General features: G+C 40.6%; 1 protein-coding gene across 3 annotated transcripts in view; it reads left to right on the top strand.

Moving 5' to 3' along the window:
- The window catches only part of plekha7b (pleckstrin homology domain containing, family A member 7b), a 62,304-nt gene that overhangs the window by 14,871 nt on the left and 24,384 nt on the right, over positions 1-23,049 (top strand). Inside the window, exons 1-6 of one of the 3 annotated variants that reach the window (XM_034560865.1) lie at positions 10,115-10,371; positions 13,962-14,045; positions 17,757-17,868; positions 19,115-19,219; positions 19,659-19,731; positions 20,192-20,292. In XM_034560865.1, the coding sequence (XP_034416756.1) occupies positions 17,770-17,868; positions 19,115-19,219; positions 19,659-19,731; positions 20,192-20,292 (378 nt within the window). In that variant the 5' untranslated portion in view covers positions 10,115-10,371; positions 13,962-14,045; positions 17,757-17,769. Of the gene's footprint in view, positions 1-10,114; positions 10,372-13,961; positions 14,046-17,756; positions 17,869-19,114; positions 19,220-19,658; positions 19,732-20,191; positions 20,293-21,406; positions 22,263-23,049 lie in introns of those variants that run through there. The other 2 variants (XM_034560855.1, XM_034560870.1) reach the window with 2 other exon arrangements.

Here is a 23,049-nt window from a genome sequence, read left to right on the forward strand (position 1 = left end):
AGTGCGGCTTTGAATAGCTGGACCACTTCAGCCTGACAAATGACACACCTAAAATTGGTGCAGGGGACAGAATACCCAGGAATAGAGGAGAGGCAGTATGAGGGAAAGGAGGGGACCTCTCCTAAACCACACACGTTCTGCACATTTCTAGAATAGACGTCATGATGATAACGGAAAGTTGAGGAATTTGAAAAGGGAGTATCGTCCCTGTGTATTAAGACCGAGACCATTTAAGTTTTCCGGAATGTGATTTAGATGAGCCTCTGTGAGTGGGATCGGAATTCCGGGAAAGAGACTGTTGTGGTAAAATCTTGATCCTGCTGGCCAGTCTTAGCTTTTGAGCTGTGCACCAGATGTGGGCTACCTTCCTCCTCTGATGCCTGAATTAATAAGCCTCGTAAGTCTCTACAAGCTCTCCACACACTCAGGACACACAGATCTAAAAATAGCCTCTACATTCAGTTACCCTCTGCCAGCCAAGTGGAACCTCACCTAATTCATTTAATCCATCTGTTAACTTCCCTTGATAAAATTATATTGAGATAGCCTGCATGCTTAAGTAATCAAGAAAGACAGATGGGACTGGCAAAGAAACACATTATTAAATCAGTTTTTATATTTTGTATAACACTGTGTAATAACCCTTATTTGTCTAATCATGCAATGTAGTGATCAGGTATTTAATGCCACAAACATAGTGCTCTTGTGATCTGAGTAATACCAGAGAATGAATAGACAATTTAGAGGGAACAGATTGTGAGAGAAACCTACAGAGCTTTGATAGCTTTGTGTATAGCATGTTTATGCAGAACAGATGGAAAGACACTGTTATAGTTATGCATAATATAACAAGACAATGACACCAGCAAGAAATGAACAGTTTGCATCCTAGTAGATGTTGTGTGTTTTTATGGGGCGACTGGGGCTTTTGTGTTCGGTGCCCGCATGCTGCTCATTGCCACCGAGCATTGCAGCTGTGGAGTCGCGGTGTTGCCTCAGCACTGTGTGTCACTGTAATGCAACTCCCCAGTGCAAGTGTGCTCAGGGGCGGCTTTGGCTCTCCGGTGTGTGTCTGCTCAGATTCTGTAATGAGAACTGCGGGAGAGACGTCCCTTCAAGCCTGGAGCTAGTCCGGACACAGCCAGCTCACATCAGAGGCTATCACACACTCACACACACACACACACACACACACACACACACACACACAAAGAGCTGACTCAGTCGGCATGTCCTGCAAAGAGAGATTTTAAATAGAGAAGTTATTTGCCAATCTTGATGAGAATCTCTGTTTTGTATCCACTGGTAACATGGTATAGGTATACCGTACACACTGAAGCAAACACTGCTGTAAAGACAGGTCTGCTGCAGTAAAGTGTGCTGCGCTTTACAAGCTTGAACACCCTCAGGGCCAAGATTCTCTGCAGCAACATTTTAACAATTTGACTAATCAAATTTCTCCTATACAGTACATTCTGTGTTTTTTCTTACATTTGATGACTTAATCATTTATCACTGTACCAAATCCCAAAGAGTAAGATAATGTAATCAAGGGTCTGGATATATGTGTCTAGTTTTGTCTCCTATTATGCTTTAGTGAGCAATTTTGCAGCTGTTTGATCATTTGATACATTCCTCCACCGTCATCTGGCTGAATAAAGCTCCCCAATGTTAAACAGGTCTTTGTTTTTTCAAATGTGTGTGTGTGTGTGTGTGTGTGTGTGTGTGTGCGTGTGTGTGTGTGTGGCGGACACGGCTTGGGGTACAAGGAGGGTATTTAGAGTTTGGATGGCAATAATACCTCTGATAGGATTGTGTAAGGGATTCAGCCATGTTTCACAGCATGAGGGTTAGCTGAATCCGATTGTTAGAGGATCCAGTGGCTGTTTATCTGCCCCTGTGCTTTTGGACAAAAGCACTGGCAAGTGGCATGGCCTTCATGAAATGGTATTAGAGAACAAAGATTACCCTGGTTCAGATAATGTAATCCTTAAGGACACAATACTATGCCTGTGCTGTTTTGTTTCTCTACATTATAAAGCGCATATGGTGAAAGTGGCGATAGCATGAAGGCTCTGTGTCTTAACACATTTTCAGGCCTTGCGTTGCACGTCTCCTATTTATTATTATCTTAATTTGTTATACAATATTTACATGACATTGTATTTAAAGAATATATGGATGAGAACAGTTGTGCTTAAGTTTATTGGTGTTAATTACGCTGCCAGCTCTTAAAGAGGTGTTCTCCCAAGAGCATGTGAATGATGTGCAGAATTGCAAATATTGAACCACCCAGAGCTGCTGTGCCATGTTCATCTGTGGGCAGGCCCTCATTAGACAATTTATCTCTCTGCCTATTTCTGCCTTGCTTTTCTGTTACAATTTGCTTCTTTTTTTTGTGATGTTTGATTTATATTTGATGTTGCAGGATTACGGGGTTTAGAGATCAAACAGATAATCTGACCGTGAACATATGCAATTTGTGTCTGGCTGTGTCTGTGTGTGTGTGTGTGTGTGTGTAGTATGACAGATTGCCTAACTTTGGCTGAATCAGACAGTCATGTTGCGGATCATTCATTCATTTGGTACCGTAAAACCTTTGGGAGCAGACAGCTGAGGAGAAAGAAAAATGCTCAGACTAAGTCTTCCAAATGATAACTGCTGCTGCATGGGGCTTGCATTGAGAACCTGCAGGTAGGCCATCTTTGTTTTGGTACACTTGCTTGATACTTGTTGTATCTGTTTGTGATTGATACAGCTGCATTTTGAAGGCGCACATGGTGTAGATGCTGACAGCTTAGTCTGCTAAACGATACTGTAGTTGTTCTGCTGCACACTGCTTAGGTCTTAGGTGGAGTGAGGGCCTTAATCTGGGTCTGCTCTTCTGTAAAAGGTATTTGTACTAGACTAGAAGGATAATTATATTGTATTAGAATGCAATGCTGACGATAAGTTTCTCCACTTTTGTTTTGCAACCCGACATACTTAGCTTTTGTACATTTAAATAATTATGAGAATGATTCCTTGTGTTATTCTACAGAGAAAGCTGTCATCTCTGACTCACATCTGTGCTGCAGAATTCAGGACAAGCTGGTTCATCATAAATGATCTTAAAGCTCTAAACAGCAGCATGAGGAGGCACTTCACATCGATGTACACATACACCTTGTAGGAAGATGACCAAGAGGCTGTGCAGTGATCCAGCATCTCCATGCAGAATCAGTTTTTTATCACAGGGAGGATGCTGTGAACAGTGTTCTTTGTACGAATATCAAATGATGACTGCAGTATGATAAAGAGCCTGTCTCCCAGAATCCTCACCCTCCTCCTGGCCTGTCTGCTCTCCTTTTCTGATTTTGCTTTGGCACTCATCAAAGATATGGTAGAGAAACATATTTAATCAGATAGGATGAGCAGAAGCATCTGCTCTATAAATGTGCACGTGTATGTGTGTGAATATTAAATAATCTTCCTCTGCTGTAAGATGGCGCATGGCCGTCAAATGATTGGCCATGAGTAGATAGGGACATCTAGGGGGAGGAAGAATGTTAAGGATCGCTGTACTTCACTACATTGATGAGAACACAGCATGCCACAGCTAATTGTGATCATCAGGTTGGGTTTTAAATTATACAAATAGTACAATAGTGCAAACATTCTCATAAAACACAATCTTTTATTTCCAGGATACTTTACACTACGATTTTAATGCATCATCACTCCTCCCAGTTAAGACATTTCATCCAAAAGGGCCATCCCGATTTGAAGTATTACTTTGTGTCTTTTTGTCCTTTTATATTTTTTGCCACTTGAACATTAAATCCTATTTTTTCCCTAAAATTTACTTTTCTACATCATGTGATGGCAAGCATCAGAGCAGCATACAATCTGCCAGTGAATGCTTGATCTTTAATGATTCTTTCTTTGTTGAACCTCAAGCTCTCCCGTAGTCTTCAATTTTTTATTCTGCTGACAGTGCGGTGATGTTTTTGCTAGATAAGCCTCTGACACATGGATGGAGCTCCCTGAAGGGATTCAAGGGGGGAGACGGTCAAATTCAAATGAATTACTACATAAATCTCTTACTCGGGGATGTTAATAAAAGTTTAACATCCGCACTAAGTGATTAGCTGTGTTTGGCTTGGTAGTAGAGGTCTGACTTTGTGTTTAGCTGCTAAGATACTGCATGCAACACCCAAGCAGATGTTACAACTCTTTAGCCACAGGCAAACATGTGCAGTCTCAGGATGTAAAAGCAACAACTTTGATATACTTTGCCAGTTGAGATGTGATACTTGCTATTGTGATATGTGATCCCAACGTCTATAGCCGTCTAGACCTCATTAGACTGGCCTATGAAGACTGTGCTTTGGAGCATCTGAAGGGCTGATCATATCACACATCCCAATTACATGTTGGTGATCTTCCACAGTGCAGATTTAGTGGAATGAGCGAGGATGTCTTCCTGGCTGCCTGCCTATCATTCCATTGTGTCAGTAAGAGAAGAGCTGTGTCAGCATGGGAAAGGCAAGGCAAGAAATAATTTACGGCTGAGACGGAGCATAATTACATGCATTTGATCACATTCACTCTAATTAGGAGCCATTGCTGATCATCCAGGCTGTGGTGCTGTCTGGCAGTTGTTTTTCCTGTTTCATTCCACTCATGTCCCTCACTGTGTATTTCTTTCTGCACGATTGTGTCAGTCGAGACCTCCTCTATCAGTACTGACTCCCTTCACCTGACCTGGAATCATTTGCTTGACCCAGATCTCAATCTGCTTTTCCTGGATTGACTGCCAGGTCGACTAGCTTCCAGAGCAGCTTGCCCGCCGATAGTAGAGATGGCTTAGAGCCCTCTGTTCAACAGTGCACACATTGATAGGCATTACATTTATTTGAAATATTTCAGGATTGTCTATGAAATGAACAACATCAATAACTTTTAATAGGAATGACCAGCAAAGTCATTGGTCAAGTGGGAATCTTGTCTTCTGTCGGAGAAAACATAAGCTCCTGTTCTTTAAATGCAGAATAGCAGGATTTGCTGCATTTTAAAAATAGGTTTTACTAGTGCTAATCACTTGATAACATTTGAAGATTAACATTTTTTTCCATAAATGTCTCAGGAGTTTGTGCTACTTCTCTTGGTTCCTCCTCTCTTATTTTCTCTATCAATGCCTGTCTACCATAGCATGGTCCTTGCTGCAGAATCCAATTCCTCATATTTTAAGTAAGAGGGGCCTGTTAGATATCACTGCTGGTGAGAGTGAGTTGGTGTAATGACATAAAAAGCTCATATGCTTAGCTCCGGCAGGCATATTTGTTGGTAAAATTATGCAACATGATGAGACATTTAAGTTTCTACTTAATACACCATTCAACCTTTTTGTTGTGTGGTACCAGTTTGTATTATTTATATGGAACAAAAATGTAAACATTTTTCTTCGGGCGAAATTGTTCCTATAACTGCAAAAAAAGAAAAAGAAAAAAACCTGCTGTGTCAAAGTGTAAAGCAGTACTGCAGTGTGCAGAGTAACGGGACAGCCAGCTGTTGGTGTTGTCCTGCTGATGCGTTGTTTTCACTTTGCGGCCGTGCACACTGATGACCTACCTGTACTTGATCTTGCATGGTCAAATAATTCCTCAGTGTCAAGTCAGTTACCTACATCTCTTTCAGAGCACCCATGGAGCCCCTGGAGACGGGAGGTCAACTGCACCATGTTACTTCTCATTAACCTGAGATTCCCCAAAGCGAGTGGTTCATGTTGTCATGTCAACTGAGATTGGCTCAGACCTTTAATGACGAAGCTCGACTCAGTGCTGAGGAGGTGTGTCTGAATGTGTGTGTATCCGTCAGTGAATTGAAGCAAAGTGCCTTTGAGCCTCCGCTATTGATGTGCTGATCACAGTGGGGGGAAGACTGTGGCGTGAGAAAAAAAAGAGTCATCGACTGTTCTAATTTCATTTGTTTCAGAGTTTGCGAGGGAAAGATTGAAATAGTTTGATTCATGCCATGATGTCAGCTTGTCTCACTAATTAGAGATTTTAGGATGGTGTGTTTATTATAAAACGAGTGTTATCAGTAGATGAGCTCCACTGATAACATCCATGTGCAAGTAAGGGCTACAGAGGAGATGAATAGCATCATCTGATGTGCTCTTTCATCTCTTTTGCACTGCCAGGTATGTGATGCTTTTGCTGATTGTGTGTTTTTGTCTTGCTAAGAGATCATTTGCTTTGCAAAACCTTCCCTCCCGTAGCTTTTCAGGTGTCCCAGAGGAGATTTGCCAAGCTAGATCAAATGTCAGAACTTTCAAACCAAAGCTGCTCTGATGTTTAGAATTACACAAGGCAAGATATGTATGTGTAACGTTTTATTAGATTGATTCCAGAAGCAGCACTAGAGAAGAGTGTCTCACTCCCCCTCACTGAGAACCTTTAGATTAGTGCTTTTCTCACTTTGTCAGGCATGTACACTTCCACAATGGGTTAAAAGAGGTTCACAAACTATGCCTTCTATTGGGTTTCATGATGTCGGCCTCTGCTCTTCTTTGTCTTGCTTTCACGTGAGCTTCTGCTAAAATTTGATTTTACGCAATGTTGTGAAGCATTATTGACTGCAACAATTGACTTTGTTTAAGCCCCCAGCAAAGCTGCTGCAGACGGGTGGCTTTTCATACCTTTAGTAATCCCTAAATTGTGAGGCTATATTTTTAGGATTACCTAATTCTAATTTTGATTAAGTGTGGAACAGTATGAAATGTATCTCGTATCTTTTTTTCCCTTCTCATATTCCCCTCTCGTATTCCGCTAGCGCACACTCAGACATTCGCACCCTTCAGATTATAACAATCCTTGTTAACGCGAATGAAAAGATGAAATAAAGATGACTCCTGGTTGCCCTGGGTCATCATTATTCAGTGAGTATAGTGCAGGATATTAAAGTGGTATTAAATATTGACCTAAAGCTGCAGGGGCTTCTTCATCGATTTATACTCCAGAGTAATGCTTGCACCAGAAAACTTCCTAACTTTCTTTTTTGTCGCAGCGTATCCCTGTAGTTATTGATCCCTAAGATAAGTGCTTTTGAAAGTAATTTTATTGTCATGGTTGGAGGCTCTATACAACTACATTTCTTTGATGAATTACTTCAAATCACCCTTTATAAATATTCATCAGTCATCCAAATGTGTGCCAATGGAGCAAGGGAAGTGCTTAGGCACTGAGTAACCATTAAATAATTATTTAAGTTTTATTGGTTGATTACTATATAAACTGTTTATATCATGAAATATTAGTGAATGTGCCAATTAATAATTTAACAACATTCTGACTCAGAGCACTGGTTCTAGTTTCTGTGCATTTTGAGTAGTGTTTCCTCGCATCCTAATTCTGTATTATTGGTCCAACATAGGCCTTTCTTGCATTCACCCCAATGCAATTAGCAGTTGCCTTGCTTAAGTTTTAGAACGGCATGGCCCAAAGGACCATTGTGACTTCAGTGAAATGTGCTGTGTCAGAACTGTGTGTGTGTCGAATGTCAATGAGGTTCAATTTTTGCCAAACCCTTTTTCTGACAGGGGTTCAGACTCTGGCAAGTCCTCCTCTCCAATGGGCCTGCCTTTGCCACTCTTTGCACAGTGCTGCTTGAGTGGTTTGCTGGATGGCTACAGACTCCATAAAAGCAGAGCTTCTGCCAGAGTTTCCCTGTTTCATTGATGCTATTTTAGACCGTACATGCATGAGGAGTGAGGCATATATGTTCTCCAGTAAGGCTGTAAGCGCTATGTCGTACTGTCGACTGGCAACTCCGCTTAGAATTTCTGCAGCTGTAAACAGTGATGATTATGATGAAGATGACGATGACGACGATGATGATGATGATGATGATGATGATGATGATGATGACGATGATGATGATAGTAGCCAATAAGGGCAATGACAGGTAAAAGCCAGTCACTCAGTGTGAAATGTGTTTGGTTGGTTTCCTTCGTTTCCATACTGATTGACAGTGGAGTCTCCCAATAACTCTTTGGAGAGACTGCCAATATAATTTCTCCACAAATGTCAGCTGAGTGAGGCTGCTGCAGTGCTCTGCTATGAAACTGATAAAGATCAGTCAACATGTGCAAATCCTTCTGCAGAATGCTTATCTCCTTAATGGCTCCCTGTGTCTGGATATTGAGCGCTAAGCGCTGTTATTAAGGCTTAATTAATTCTGCCTGCCAGGTCTGGGATTCTGCAGCGTGTTACTGAAGGTTCATGATATCTCTCCCACGATGTAATGTCCTGTCACACATGGGTGGAGTGTAGTACACACAGAAGTCATTACGGTGCTTGGTATTGGTTCATGGCACCTCATTTAACCTCTCGTGTGTTGAGGTCCTTCTTTGATTTGCTTTTGTCTCATTCTTTGGAATAAGCATTTCATCTGCGTATCAACAGCTTGCTGATGTTGATGATCCATCCGTTACAGCTAATTGAATTGGTCTGGAAATTAAGTCAGCAGCCCAACTAAAATAATTGATTTTCGTTGCATGTTCTCTGGTTATTAGCATAATTGCATGTTTATTTATGTTTTACATGTTGCTGCATTGTAAGGCCAAATGGAGGCTGCTATGACATTTATTTCACCACACCTCTTAAATATGGTTGTAGGATGGAAGAGTTGTTTTGATTTCATATTAATGGAAACCTGTAAATAAGAAATCGAACATATTAAATGTTCTTTCTGTATATTCATAATTATTAAGTTTTATTCAGTACCATGACATAATTATTAAGTTTTAGTGGTTGATTACAATCAATTCATTAATTAAGTTAGTACAAACTGTTTATATCATGAGCTATCAGTAAATGTGCCAATTAATAATAAAAGAAACAAATATTCAAATGTTGAATGCAGTTATTATTAATACATTTAAATAAACTATTCTTAAACATATCCACACAAAAGGCTGTACACATTTCTGTGACTACAGTAATTAACTAACTACTTTGTTCCTTTTCGTCTTACTTTTTTATGCTACTGTGAGTTGAATCTAAATATGATGTTGCACAAGATTGCTCCTCCCTCTTGAGTTTTCAGACACCACATTGATGCTGTGATGCTTATTACAAATGGTACCTGGATGGAGACAAGAGGCTCTTCTGGCCCTCGTTCACAGCGCTGAAAATAATCACTTGCCATAAGAGCGCCTGTTTCCGTGCTTTACTGTGGGCTGAAACTTGTTGAACTTTTAGTCCATCACATTGTGTGAATGTAATTGGAGAGATTTCATTGAATTGAACTGCTTATAAATTCAATATCTGTGGGAAAGGAATGAAACATAATCTAGGGGCAAAACAGCAAACTGCTGCTGTTTTAGCTCATATTCTTTAGCTGTCATATTCGATATATTTACTGCAGGCCTGCAGTATGTTTATACCAGCTGCTCCCCCGGGCAGCATTCCTCAAGATTAGTTTAAATTCCCACTAAGCATAGGTCAAAGGTCAATGTCACTGTGCTTCAAAAAGTAGACTCAAACCACCTTGAGGTGCCCTTGAAGGGGCCTATCTCTTTTATAAGTTGCAATATATGTTCTGGATTGGTTTAAATACTCAACTAATTCGTATTGTAGGGTGTAAAGGATGATTTGGCCTGTATAAGGAGGTAGGATATCATACTAATAGGGGGAAAAAGCTAAATGACCAACATGACAACTTGTCTTGACTGAAGTTGCAATGTCACCACTCAGAGGATACCAGTGGTACACCTGTGGGACAAACACAAACCAAAATCCATCCAAACACGTGGCAGCGTCATGAGTGAAGGAAGTTTGACAGGAGTACCAAGCCCGAGCTTGAACAGTGGGAAAAAAGACCCTTTTCACAAGACTACATAAATGACTGATGTGCAGTATGTCCTCTTCAACAGCAGCTATATAACTTACTGTTTCCTTGAAATAGGTTGTGTTTAGCTATTTTAATTTTAATTCGGGGAAAGAGGGATTGACAGGTGGAGAGAGGAAAGTAGAAATAGGGGAAGGGAGGAGGATCTGATAAGCAACAGAGGTATACCCCTGATGGGAGTGAGTTAGATCTCTATCATCCACCCAGCAAGCGTGGGGGGACACTCAGACTGCACGTTTGAGCAGGAGAGAGCAGAGATACAGAGCTCCCCCTCCTGCTCTCATCCTGCTGGCTCCACTTTATTCTGCTCTTTGCGGATGCCAGCTGCTACGAGAGAACCCTCGCTGCATCTTCCTCCTGCCCTGATGATGCTGAAAGGATTTCCAAGACCTGCAGCACCACAGCGAGTCTAGCTGCTGATTCACTCTCCCAGCAGGCGAGGCGGTCTCCATCGTGTGCATGATACAGCAGACCATAGTAAGTAGCAAACAGTGGGTACACTTTGGGGAGTTTTCTTTTTCACCGCTGGGCCTTTTTTGCTTTGGAAAGGGGTGTAAGTAGATACAGGAGTTGAGACGGTAAGTGGATGGTGTGATCCCTGTCTTTGATGTGTGTCGTGGTGCAGTTCGGAGCCCGAGTGTGTTTCTCTGGAAGAGAGAGAGAGGGAGAGAGAGAGAGAGAGAGAGAGAGAGAGAGAGAGAGAGTTGTTCAAACCACAGAGCGTTGCCCCTGCTGCCAAGACTTAGCCCCTGTGTTGGACAGAGATTACCATGAGCCTCTTGTTTTGTTGGAAAAAGAACGTTCTGGCATTGAAGCATGGACTCTAGTTGTTGCAGCATTGAGAGAGAGAGAGAGAGCATGTTTTTATGATTTGAGCTGCAGTGTTACTGTTTTGACACACTTCTTGCCCTAAGCGCTGAAATCAAATCTTGTGTTACTCACTATTCAGAGTTAAGTGTCCCAACAACATCAAACTCAACTCAGTTTATAAAAAATCCCCAATTAGCTGCTGTCTGTGAGGATAAAGGTTGGTCACAAAACTCGTATTTTGAGTTTATGTTAATGTATGTAATTCCACCTCTTTTGTCAGCTAGTCTTGTTTACTTTGTGGTAACACTTCTACTGTACATGGACACTGCTTCATTGAGGGAAAACCCTCTTGAGCTTCTCTGCAAGTAGAGATACCAGTCATTCTTTCTGGTCTTTATCTGGCCTGATGGAAGCAGAAACTCTACTTGACCTCATGGTTAGTGTTTTGGGGCCCTGTAAAATGCCAATGAGGTGAAGCTCTGCCTGTTTATGGAAAGAAAATGAGTCGAACATTGAACTTTTCTGTACTGTGACACAAGTTGACACAGGATAACAAAGTGGTGTAAAGTAAGGTTTGATGGCTCGGTAGCTTTTTGTTTGGTGTGAGTAACTTCATTATGATATTACTTATTTTGAAATATTAAGATAAATAACTTGGATAACTTCATACATTAGATTCATGTATGCATTAACAAATGCATGTCCGCATTAGAGGTTGAAATGTAAGTAAGTCACCGCTTGGTATTACTCTGTCTTTGCTGACACCATATTGATTAGAATTGCTGTGAACGTGAATGATGCAGTGCTCTCAATCTATGTACAAAGAAAAGATGAATTGAGTTGATCTTTCAGAAAGAAGCAGAGATGACTGCGAGGTAATGTGGTTTACCTTGGATAATGTAATCATAATATATGTAGAGCCACTACACAGAATCATATTTGTGCCTTTAGACTACAACACAGCTTTTTGCCCAGTACTTAATCCAGGAGGCAGAGTGCTACAGCTCCTCTGCAGCAGGAGTTCATCTCCTCCTTCGGGACAATATTGTCACAAGCGTTGATGAAAGCTAGTTTTCTGCAAACAAACAGACCCACTGTGCTGCAGTGTTTGAACACCGGCTGGGGATGCTGCGAATTCTGTGACAAATAGTTCGGAAGTAATGCGGCTGAAACAAAAGCCTCAAAGAATGCACATTACTAATTAACAGGGGATGCTGGTGCAGTGCTCTACAGTGTGTGCCCAGTGCAGCTCAGCAAATTATGAGTTGTTACTAGGAGTGTGTGTGTGTGTGTGTGTGTGCGTGTTTTTATATGTGATCGAGAGCTGTTTCTGTATGATTGTTTATATTTGATGTTATGTTGCTTGTGTGTGCAGAATCACTCAGCATCCTTCCTGGTCCACCCTTTGAAATGTTCTCATAAATGTCTCCACCCTGCACAGTTTGTCTGCCCTCTCTTTGCTGCATGGTGATGCAGCGAGGCCCCACATTCTGTTGGTCTCATCCGGCACCTTCATCCTACTGAAGTTTTGCAGCTGTCCTAGAGAATTCACCCCTTATTGCTGTATATTTATTTATCCGTGGCTCACTTTAAGTTTGAATGGTGTAAACATGTTTATCTCTTGTATGTCTTTATCTGCACCCATGTGTTTGTTTATGAAAAAGCAGCGCATGGATTTAGCCTCTGCACAGAATCAGTATTTACGTTATGGGGTGTATTGTGTGCTTGTGAACAGTATTTCAAGGCTTCTGGTGAAGAACATGTTTTTTTTTCTGCTGTAATAGATTGTGTATGATGGTGATGGGGGAAATAAAGGGCGCAGGGAATAAAATACAAAACTAACAAAGGCCAGGATTGAAAGCACAATAATGCAGTTCAGTATAGTATCTCACACCATCATTCTCTCCAGTTTTTCAGCCAGTTTGAATGGGACAAAGACATCAACATGTACATTTATATCTGTTGCCCTTATACTCAGACAGATGTCTCCTCGCTATCTACACCTGAATAGAGGAAGTACAGGTATCAGTAGATGTACTGCGAGATTCTTTCATAATATTACACTGTATATAGTATCTGGCTTTAAGCAAATATGATACACTTGGATATTGCGATATTATATGTTGTGATACTGTATACAGTACATTTTTAAAAATAATATCGATTTTAAATTAGTAGTTTACGTGCAAAGATTTGTGGCAGACTGTGGTTCATTTTGTTGTGTTAAAACCAATGACTGCTAGATAACAGTGTTGTAATCTATCTTTAGCCAGAATGAAGGTCTCTGTGATGTGGTGAATACAATGGAGCCGTGTCTTTTATTTATGACAGTTTTCCTTAAATTAGATTTTAAAAATGCCAAGTATCATAAGTATCAACACACAGCCCTAATAATGCCGCTACAGAACGTTTCTAAACTCCACATTTGTATATACAGTACGTATGTGAATACAAACTAAGGAAGCTGAATAATCCTGGAGAGCCTTAAAGGCGTCTGCAGTCGTGGGCTTTTCTGTAGATAGTGCGAGAGACTAAGTGGAACCAAACACAATGAATGATTGGAGCTTCACCTGATAAGATAAGATAGATAAGATGGTTGGCCATCAGATAAGTACGTCAGTAATTATAATCTCTTTCTTCATGAAGCTTAAGAAACATCGTTCAATTACAGTCTGAGAAAGAAGTAGATTATTTTGACTAAGCGTCAATATATCAGACAGCATGTGTAAATATGGGATATTATAAAGGATTTTGTTTCATTTTGTTGCAAAACTGTAAATTAAATAGTCCAAATCTTGTCCCTCCCCAGTCACAAATAAATATTCGATGGACAACAACAAATACAAAGGCATCATATTTCAATCCCCTCGACACCAGCACCACTGACCACTTGTTGGTTTCTTATTCTATTCTGTGACAGTAACATAGGTCTAGTTAAAGCAATGAATGGCCCCATCTAACTGAAATCAATAGCACATGGTGTGCTGGCTACAAGAGAGTGCTGAGTGTAAAAGAATATGCGGTTCCTGAACCGGCTGCAGTGCTACCAAAGATTTTTGTCTTTACAGTTGACCGAGGCGTTCATTGAAAACATACGTTTTCAGTGGTTTTGTTCTAAATTCAACCAGCAGCTAATTAGAACTATAGAAACACAGGACATGATCAGGCAGGTGTGTTAGTACTGACTTGATGCTAATTTGGTTTTCTTGGTGTCTTCCCTCCATCGTCCCTCTTTTCAATCTCTCTCTGTCCTGCAGCCACAACCTAAGGGCTACATCATTTCGACACCCAGTAACCGGACATATATCCCCTGAAAACACAGAATACACTCTACAAGACAGGTGAGTCATTTTTTTTCTCTCCTGAGAATGATGCATATACTGCATGCTTAAATGCACAGATAGTTTAGTTCAAGGTCGTGTCATAGGAGTCCAGAAATAGACAGGGAAATAGCTTGTCACCCTCCCTGATGAGGCATATCACGAGTGTGGGAGTGTGTGTGTGTGTGTGTGTGTGTGTGTGTGTGTGTGAAATGATTGCCTTTGTAGTTATGATAATGGCCTGGCTGACACACGCATATGCTTTTAACTGTGTTAATATCACATCTGGATTCATCGATCTGTCTCGTCAATATCATCATCATTCTTTTTTTTTCTGGTCCATTCGGGGCCCTTTCCTCAGTGTAGTCGAGGTCATAGAATTAGAAATCTGACTGTGCTTCTAACTTTGGTGACAGAATATCATCATCATATGATTTGTTTGTGCCAAGTAGGTTTTCTTTTTAAGGGTGAGACTTTTTTTGACAAATATTGTATATTAAATACCAACAAGTCACCAACAGTTTATACTCTTAAACTGTATTGCAACATTGCGTTTTATGGTTGTTGGATTTATTGTTGTTGTTTTATATCACTGTATGAATGTGTTTGAAAGCTTTCAGCAGGTTTAGAGCACAATATAAGTAGGGCTGGGCGATGTGGCCAAAATAAACACATTTTCTGAGAAATTGTAGTTACTAAGGGCTTGTTATTATCAAGTTAGGCAACGTTATTGTGTATCATAATATCTGGACATATGATTTCATATGATTTGAATCTATTGAAAGATGATAAATTATCATATTGAATTTGAGCCCAGACCTAAATACATGCCAGCAGGTGTCTGATTGTATTTAAGATGGCTGATGTAAGATGATCATGCATCGTGCAGAAGCCGGTTTAGAGACAAGCATGTGACCTCCACTTTCCCACCAATTAAAAGATGCATAGCTGATTGTCATTCATTTCCTGAAACTCTCCATTATCCCCGGTTTAGTACTGTTGAGCCATGGATTTGTATACCATCAAAGGGCTTTAAAGTTACGGTTGCTTTACTTGCATATTTTTTAACAGAGATGGAACAATTATTTTTCTTAGAAATGCCTACTAACTCTTCAGGTTATGGTAATAATAGCTTTGGTTATATGCCCCTCTCACTCAAGCAAGGCAGAGAAACAGGCAGGATGGGATAAGAAACCTAGTCTCTGCATATACAGTGAGCACAATACAATTCTCTATACGTTTCTTTTATTGTTACAGAAACGCTCACAACATATTTATACACAGTCTTGAAGCCACGACAATCGCCTCTGTGTTGTAAACTACTGTGAGAGAATAGTTGTGATTATATATCCACCTTAACTGTTTCCTCTCAATTCCAGTCATTGTGCTATTAAACACACCCCGTGGAGCATCTTCTCTTTTTTAATCAGTGTAGGATCTCAGTTACTTTCTGTATTCATCAGAGAAAATGATTACTCAGAACAACACTTGTGGATAAAAATGCCACATCAGTACATGTGAACATTTGAAGCATTCTGTCGAACCCCAGCTGTAAACTCTGTTTACATACTGTACACCACAGTATTTCACGAGGTGCGTTAACCGTTTTACCGTAAATCTTCAAGCAGCTTTAAATAATAGAATTATGTTTGAGGATTGTCCTAGTTTTAGCTCAGTCTTTAACTAAGACTATGTGAAGCTATCTGAAATAGTAGAGAAGTGAAAAGGGCAGGTTTAGAGTAACATTGTAAGTTATATAAAGTGTGAATTTAAATGAGCTATTTTTACCTCTACTCTGAACAACTCTGTGTCGCGGTGCACACACGCCGTTAACTGCTGTGTGATACTTTTTCTTCTAAACCAAAGTCCACTTACTGTATTGCAGTATTTTGGTGCCTCTTTTCATAATGCTGTTGTAGAGTTTAGTGGAGAGCGTGAAAGCTGGGGTGCAGTCTTGGTATTGAATTACTTTCTCGATTCTTGTTGTTCTGAGTTTGGACTCATGGTTGAATGCACTTATTGTAAGTCCCTTTGGATAAAAGTGTCAGCTAAATGAAATGTAATGTAATGTAATGAATGTGTGCGACACAGGCATGACCCCACTGGGGCAGCAACGTGTTGCTTCTGTTCACTGTCATGGGGATGTTACGGGCTTCCTTCTGCGTATAATGATATCTGAAAAGGAAGTCGGTTCCTTCCATGAATCATTGACTGCATTCCAAGTGAGGAGAACCTCTGGGTGTTCCCTATCGGATTGAGGACAGAGCAGCCAGCCGGCCTGGAGGCTTTGACTTTGTTATAGATTATCTCACTATGATCAATTCGTCAACTCTCCACATGTGCACCCGCTGCCTTAAAGGATAAAAAAAAAAAAAGCCCTCATTTCCATCCTACAGTAGGAAGAGAAGCAGGGAGAGATGGAGTTTAGTGACTTTCCCTCCTCGACACTACGTGATGTGAAATATTGCTCCTTTCCACCACATGCCACCACAAATCTCCTGGGGAACTGTTCCAATGGCAGTGGTGGTAAAGAGTGTGAAAGCTTCACATAAAACAGCAGCGTCTCCTTGATACAACAGAAACATCCTGTACAAATGCTGGCTGCAGTCCAGGCCGTGAGTGCAGATGCTGTAAGTTTTGTTCCACTGTGGTCTCTCTCTTTTCCCACTTGTTCTACCTCCTTTTTCTTTTTTTTGCTTCTTTAGTCGCCAACACACATCTATAGCTCATCTTCTTTTCCTTTGCTTCAGTGTAGTGCAGCAACACAAAGCAGGAAACAACAACCGGGTTAGAACAGTTTTTAACCCCTTTGCGGAAAAATGCAGTTTCCTCTTGTGCGTAAGTTCAATGCTGCAGTCAGGAAGAGGCTCAGCCAAGTAAGGTTGCAGGCGTTTCCTTATCATATACCTTCTTGAGAAATTATATTAGTCTTTTCTGTACACTCTCCCCATGTAGGCACAACAGAGCACCTTTAAATTATTGGGAGGTAATAGAGATCTGCAGGATTTGTGGATAATACAACAATCAGCTGTAAGGGCATGCTATTACTTGCAGCACAGACTAAAATTCGTAAAAAACAATTACAGGACGCTTGCTGCGTAGTAGTAGTGTTCCTGTTGTCTATGATGCAGCTCTGTTTCACTATAAAGTATGCTGTGGTTTGTTGAGGACCAAAAGACCATGTTTAAATTGTTCTAATAATGCGGTCTGCAATAAAAAACATGTTATTCGACGCGTGTGTCACTAAATCTGAATGGGCTGCTCTGTATTTCTTCCATGTTGATATTTCTGGGTCCATAGTAATCTGATGACATCATGAGGAAATGGGAGGTGGGTTGTGGATTCCTTAGAAGCTGTCAAAAGATACTATCTGGGTGTGTTTGTGTGTGTGTGTGTGTGTGTGTGTGTGTCTGTGTACTTTAACGCAAGACTTAATTTAGTTTTGTCTTGTAATCTGGGTGTGTGTATGATGTGTCAGACCAAGTGTCACTTGAGTGTTTGGTACACAAAGCTTCCACTGTTCACACATCCGCAGCAGAGGCATTGGCCGTGACAGGTTGCGTGTCAGGAAATAGTCATATCCTTTATATGTGAAAGCTCAGCACAGTGCTGCGCTCTGTGTCCCTGCTTGTCTGTAGTTTGTCAGTGGAATTAAGAAGGAATATCACGATCCAATGCTTACCATCCCGCTAGCATTACTGATCTTCTTCTACGCCGGCTTTTCAAATGCAGGATAGAAGCCCGTATGTCCAAGTCAGCAGCCAATCAGAGATCCCCGAGCATGGTCACAGAGTCCTCCAAGGCTGTGACCTCAGCAGCAGTGGATGCCAACTCAGGGACAAAGGTGAGATTACAGTGTTTGTCTTCACTGAGAGCCAATGTTGAGTATGTCAACTAAATCTAACAACAATCTAACAAAATATTTTTCAGTTTTTTTATATTTTTGTAACTGACAAACATCTTTTTTGTGGTTGCGAATTTCTTTCGAAGCTCTCTTGATGACCGTTAATGCTTATGTTGATAAACTGGTTTAAACATTGTCTCCTTCTGATTAACAGGCTCAGAAAGCAATAATTTTTTTGTTAAGCCTGATAAAACTCAAATACACATCCTCTGGGACTAGACGGCCGTGTGGTATACAGTATGAATCTTTGTGATAGACTTGCTGTTGTTTCCACAGTGGTCATGACATGCACAAACATGGTGAATATGGGACACGCCACAGAAGCACCAGATGTAATAAAAGCAACAATTATGATAAAACCAGCAATATTGAAGCTGTTTCATTGGGTTCTCTGAGCTAATTTCTGACATTTCATTGACTGATTGAGAAAATGACCAGTAGATTAACAGATAATCTAAAGAATATATTTTTTTTCTGTGTGATGATTGTTCTATGTGACTGAAGCATCTCATCTTTTGGTCCCTCTGTTTCATTAGAACGTATCACATTAATGACCCCGTATGAGGAATTGGGAATGCTTATTTGTCCCCTCAACATTTGTGTCTTCTTTTAGCCAGCTGGTCAACCCGACACCCCAGGTATTTCTGTAGAAAAGCACATGCTTAAAAGTACTATTTTACTTTTTTTTTTTAAATATGCCTAATTTTAAATGGATGAACTCATCCACAGGAATAGTGAGTTGGTAATTCCTTTTTTCTATATGGGTGTTAGAAGAAGGAAGTTCCAGGATTTTTTTTTAAGTCTAATTCACGACCCCCCACCCCCACTTCCTCGTGTAAACTGCTTTATTTATTTATTCATTTAATCAGTTAACAATATTGGGAAAGCTATTGGTAAAACAAGACAATTGGGATTAAATTGAAACCACATTCATTTATATTAAATTTCTCTCCACATCATCCACACACCCCCATATTGGATCCACACCCTCCCAGGGTCCCCCAGTTTGAGAACCTCTGGTATCCACAGTACTGAGAGTACATATCTATTAAATACTGTATGTTACCTCAGGTACAGCCCCAACTTTACTCTATTACTTTACTGTATGTTACCTCAGGTAATAGAGTAAAGTTGGTAACGTGTTGGTAAAGTATAAAGTATTTTGGTCTTTCTTTGCTTTCTGCAGGGCTGCAGAGGTACAGGGAAAGTGCACAGCTTTGGCAAGAGGGATCATGCTATCAAAAGGAACCTCAATATCCCAGTGGTGGTGAGAGGCTGGCTCTATAAACAGGTGAGCTGGAGTTCCTTTGCTCTTATGCCCTGAAAGAAATACCTCACCTGTCACCTATAGCAACACATGTCAAGAGCTTTTGTGGGAAATCTGATGTTCTTTGAACTGTAACATGTACTGAATGAATGCCAAGACCACCCTTAAAAAAAAACCTTTAAATCTGGATTTGAGTTGTGGCATATAAAACATAATAGCTCCCGACCAATCCCGAAGGGAGAGACCCACAGTACTGTAAATGTAGAGGCTGTGCCATATGCTGCAAGTTAAGAATACACTTTCATTAAATTATTGCTCTAATCGTATGCATATAACTTTCCTCACTTGCTTCTAACATGCACTGTATTCCCAAACTACAAATTTGAATTAAGAACAAAATGAAAGCGTGTTTCTGAGGGGGATTTCTAAATACTGCGTGTTGTGTTTCCCCCTTCACCTTCAGGACAGCTCCGGGATGCGACTGTGGAAAAGGAAGTGGTTTGTTTTGTCAGACTACTGCTTGTTTTACTACAAAGGTGAGTCAAAATAAAGTGCACTTGGGCAGAGTTTAACAGACACAAATCAAAATGGGCATACACTCTCATCTGAGGGAAGATTAATTTCTGTGTTAATGACTTATGAGCCTATAATTAGATGTACGTCATATCTTGTCTCTCTTCCTCTCCCTGGCTCTCTCTTCCTCCCACTTCCTTATTAACTTGATTGTTTTATTATGGGATGTATTCTATGCTTGTGTTGCTAGAGCCTCTACCCCCTCTGCTCAATTAATCATACTGAATAATAGATAAGCCACATGCCACCTCGTGCCACATGCAGCCACATGGCCTCGACCAGACAAGAGTCACCTAAGAATTATGCATTGCTAATTCCTGCTGTTCATACATCTGCAGTCACTTGTAAACATGGCACATGGTTTGGGCAGAATTAGAGATTAGGGCATTGTAATATTCTGTGTGTTGTGTTCTTGCTCCACAGACAGCAGAGAGGAGACAGTGCTCGGGAGCATCCCTCTGCCCAGTTATGTCATCGCACCAGTTGAGCCCGATGACCACATAAACCGCAAATACGCTTTCAAGGTAACAGTGAAGTGGCAATGAATCAGATTCATGACGGGAGTTATCAAGTCTATGTGTAGCCAGCAAAACTTGTTTACGACTTGCAGTTTTTCTCAGAGCAGTCATTGCTACATCACTATTTAGGAGTCAATCCTCACACACTGGTTCCCCCACTGTGGTCTCTGTCACATAGGAAGGATGGGCTGGTATCTGTTAGGTCTAGGTATTGAACTTCAGTACCGATGATGTGTCAAGCATCAAAAGTTGGAATCAGGTCATAGTGTTGTTTCGCCATTGTTTGATCAAATATATATTTAGATATTTAAATTATAACCTTTCCATTTGTAGATCATTTTATTCATGCAAACACAGTAAGAAAGAAGGTTCAAATATTTTGAAGCAAAACAAATTTGCAAAGTGAAGAAGGGGAAAAAGTATGGTTTTGTTATCGTTACCGAAGCAGGCATTGTTTTTGCATTTATTCAAGGAAAATGTTAACATTTTGAGAAAGATTGAGCATAGCAAAGATTGAGCAAGCTTTTCTATGAAGACATGAAGTGCGGGTGTTGGGAGTCTGATGGAACTTCTGACCTTCTGGTCCCTGATCTTTTTTTTCCACACAAAAGATTCTGATTTTATAAACCTGTTGTGGTTAGGGGCAGACGTACCTGTTCCACTGGTAGCCCTACGGTGTGTGCTGGAGAGGCTGCCGCAGTGCAATATTCAATATGGTTTGCACACTGCAAGAGCTGAGTTCTTTCACCGAAATCTGAACGGCACTTAGCTCCTTTTGTTATCCTGAATGCAATATAGGCAGCCCGCATTTGGTAATTGTGTCATTTTTATTTAAAACGTAACTTTCCCCTGCAAGCGGCAACGTCTTTTTCTCTTTTCTTTCTGTGAATTCTGCCAGAGAACAGCAAAGGGATTTATGTATTTTTGTTACACAGAGAGTGTTAACATTATCCAGCTCCTCCTTTGTGGAAACACAGAGCTTGTTGCAAAGAACAATAGTGCCTGAATGTTTGATGCACCACTGTAGCTTCAGGGCATTTTGTTGCAATCCTTTTTGCTGCTTTGTACTTTCGCTTTTGTTCTTGGATTGTGTGTGTGTGTGTGTGTGTGTGTGTGTGTGTATGTGTGTGTGTGAGAGAGTATGAATGTGTGTGCATGTGTGGTACATGTCTCCTGTGTTTTAAATATAACATTACATACAATGGAATTTGTATGATAATTGTGCTGCTGGAACTATTAATTATGCATTCAGCCTATTCATCGTCTCCTCCCACCACTTGCTGGGGAGTATATGAAAGGTGAGGTGAAATGAGCCTCGGCTCTGCTGTGCCACCCTGTATCTAAGAGATCTCTTTTCGCCTCAGCTCTCTCTGAGCCATCATGCATTAAAGAGGAGAGCTTTCATTCCCTTTATCTGAGGGGCTTTAGAACTTTACGTTACCGCTAAGTAAGCATGACTGCACCTCAGTGGATGTCTGGTGGTGTTCAACAACGGGACGTTTCAGACTGTTGAAGCTACTGACAGACTCTGTGCTGGCCTGGAATAATGAGAGATGGTGACAGAATTTATTCTAAAATGAATTTGACTAGCAGTTGAATGTAAGATATAAGAAAGCTGGTTGTGTAAGTCAGTACAGTACTCCTCTGGAGTAATCTTACTGAGGGATTTTCTTTATCTTCTCTGAAGCACTGGGGGAAATAAACTTTCGATGTCACCACTCTTACTCATTCTTGCTTCTGTGACGACGGCCATACGACCACAGCCAGAGACACGTCTGCTCTTTCTTATTGAGTCAGCAACTTCCTGTTGTTTTCTGTTGCTCTCTTATTTTGTGCTCATCTCACTGTGTTTCTCTCATTCCCTGTTGGTCAATTGCCTCCCATTGCGACCCGGTGTGTGTGCGCGGGCGGAGTGGGTACTGCTCTCTGCAGGCGGTCGTCCTCAATCCCACTGGCTTCCTGTCTTGCATGAATAGGTATTTGATTTCACTTTCGCCTCATCAGTGGACCGCCATCCTCAGCTCATTTTGTTTCATACCATGCAGGCAGCTGCAAAGTCTCTTCATGTACACAGACATAGCGACAGTCATCTATGGACAATGCCAGAGCACATAAGGGTGCCATATTAGTTTGTTTTGTATTTGGACAGTGAGACATTTGTTATTGTTTTTCACTGCACTGCAGCAAATTGGATTTTAAATGAAACATATTCACTGCTGGACTCATAACTCTTTGTTATAGTCCTCTAATTCTTTGACTATGAAAATGCTACAGTATGTACACCTTTCACCTAAAATGGTTGTATCAGTCAAAGAGAGAGCGATTGAGCGCTGCTACCCCAAAGTCATCATTTCATCATTGGCATAAGTGGGAGGACAAGGCACTAACATGTCCACGGTTACTCATTTGATCAATCCCATGTCTCTACTGTATATTCTCAGTGACTCTGGTATTTGTCTTGTCAAGCTGCATATCATTTATCACATCTTCATTGTCATTGGAGTGGTGGGATGACAGGCTGTGAGCCATTTTCCCACACTCCTCTGATCTCATTGTATTTCTTTGGATGTTTGTTCCCATCAGCAATTTGCCCCTGCTGTACATACATTAATATATACTATATATATATATATATATATATATATATATATATATATATATATATATATATATATATATATGTATATAATATATAATTTTACATTGGTGCGATGTAAACTGTTAACTTGTTCTTGAACATCTGTTTTGAAGCAGGTCCCTTGT

Source organism: Cyclopterus lumpus, chromosome 3 (genome assembly GCF_009769545.1).
Source record: "Cyclopterus lumpus isolate fCycLum1 chromosome 3, fCycLum1.pri, whole genome shotgun sequence".
Taxonomy (NCBI): domain Eukaryota; kingdom Metazoa; phylum Chordata; class Actinopteri; order Perciformes; family Cyclopteridae; genus Cyclopterus; species Cyclopterus lumpus.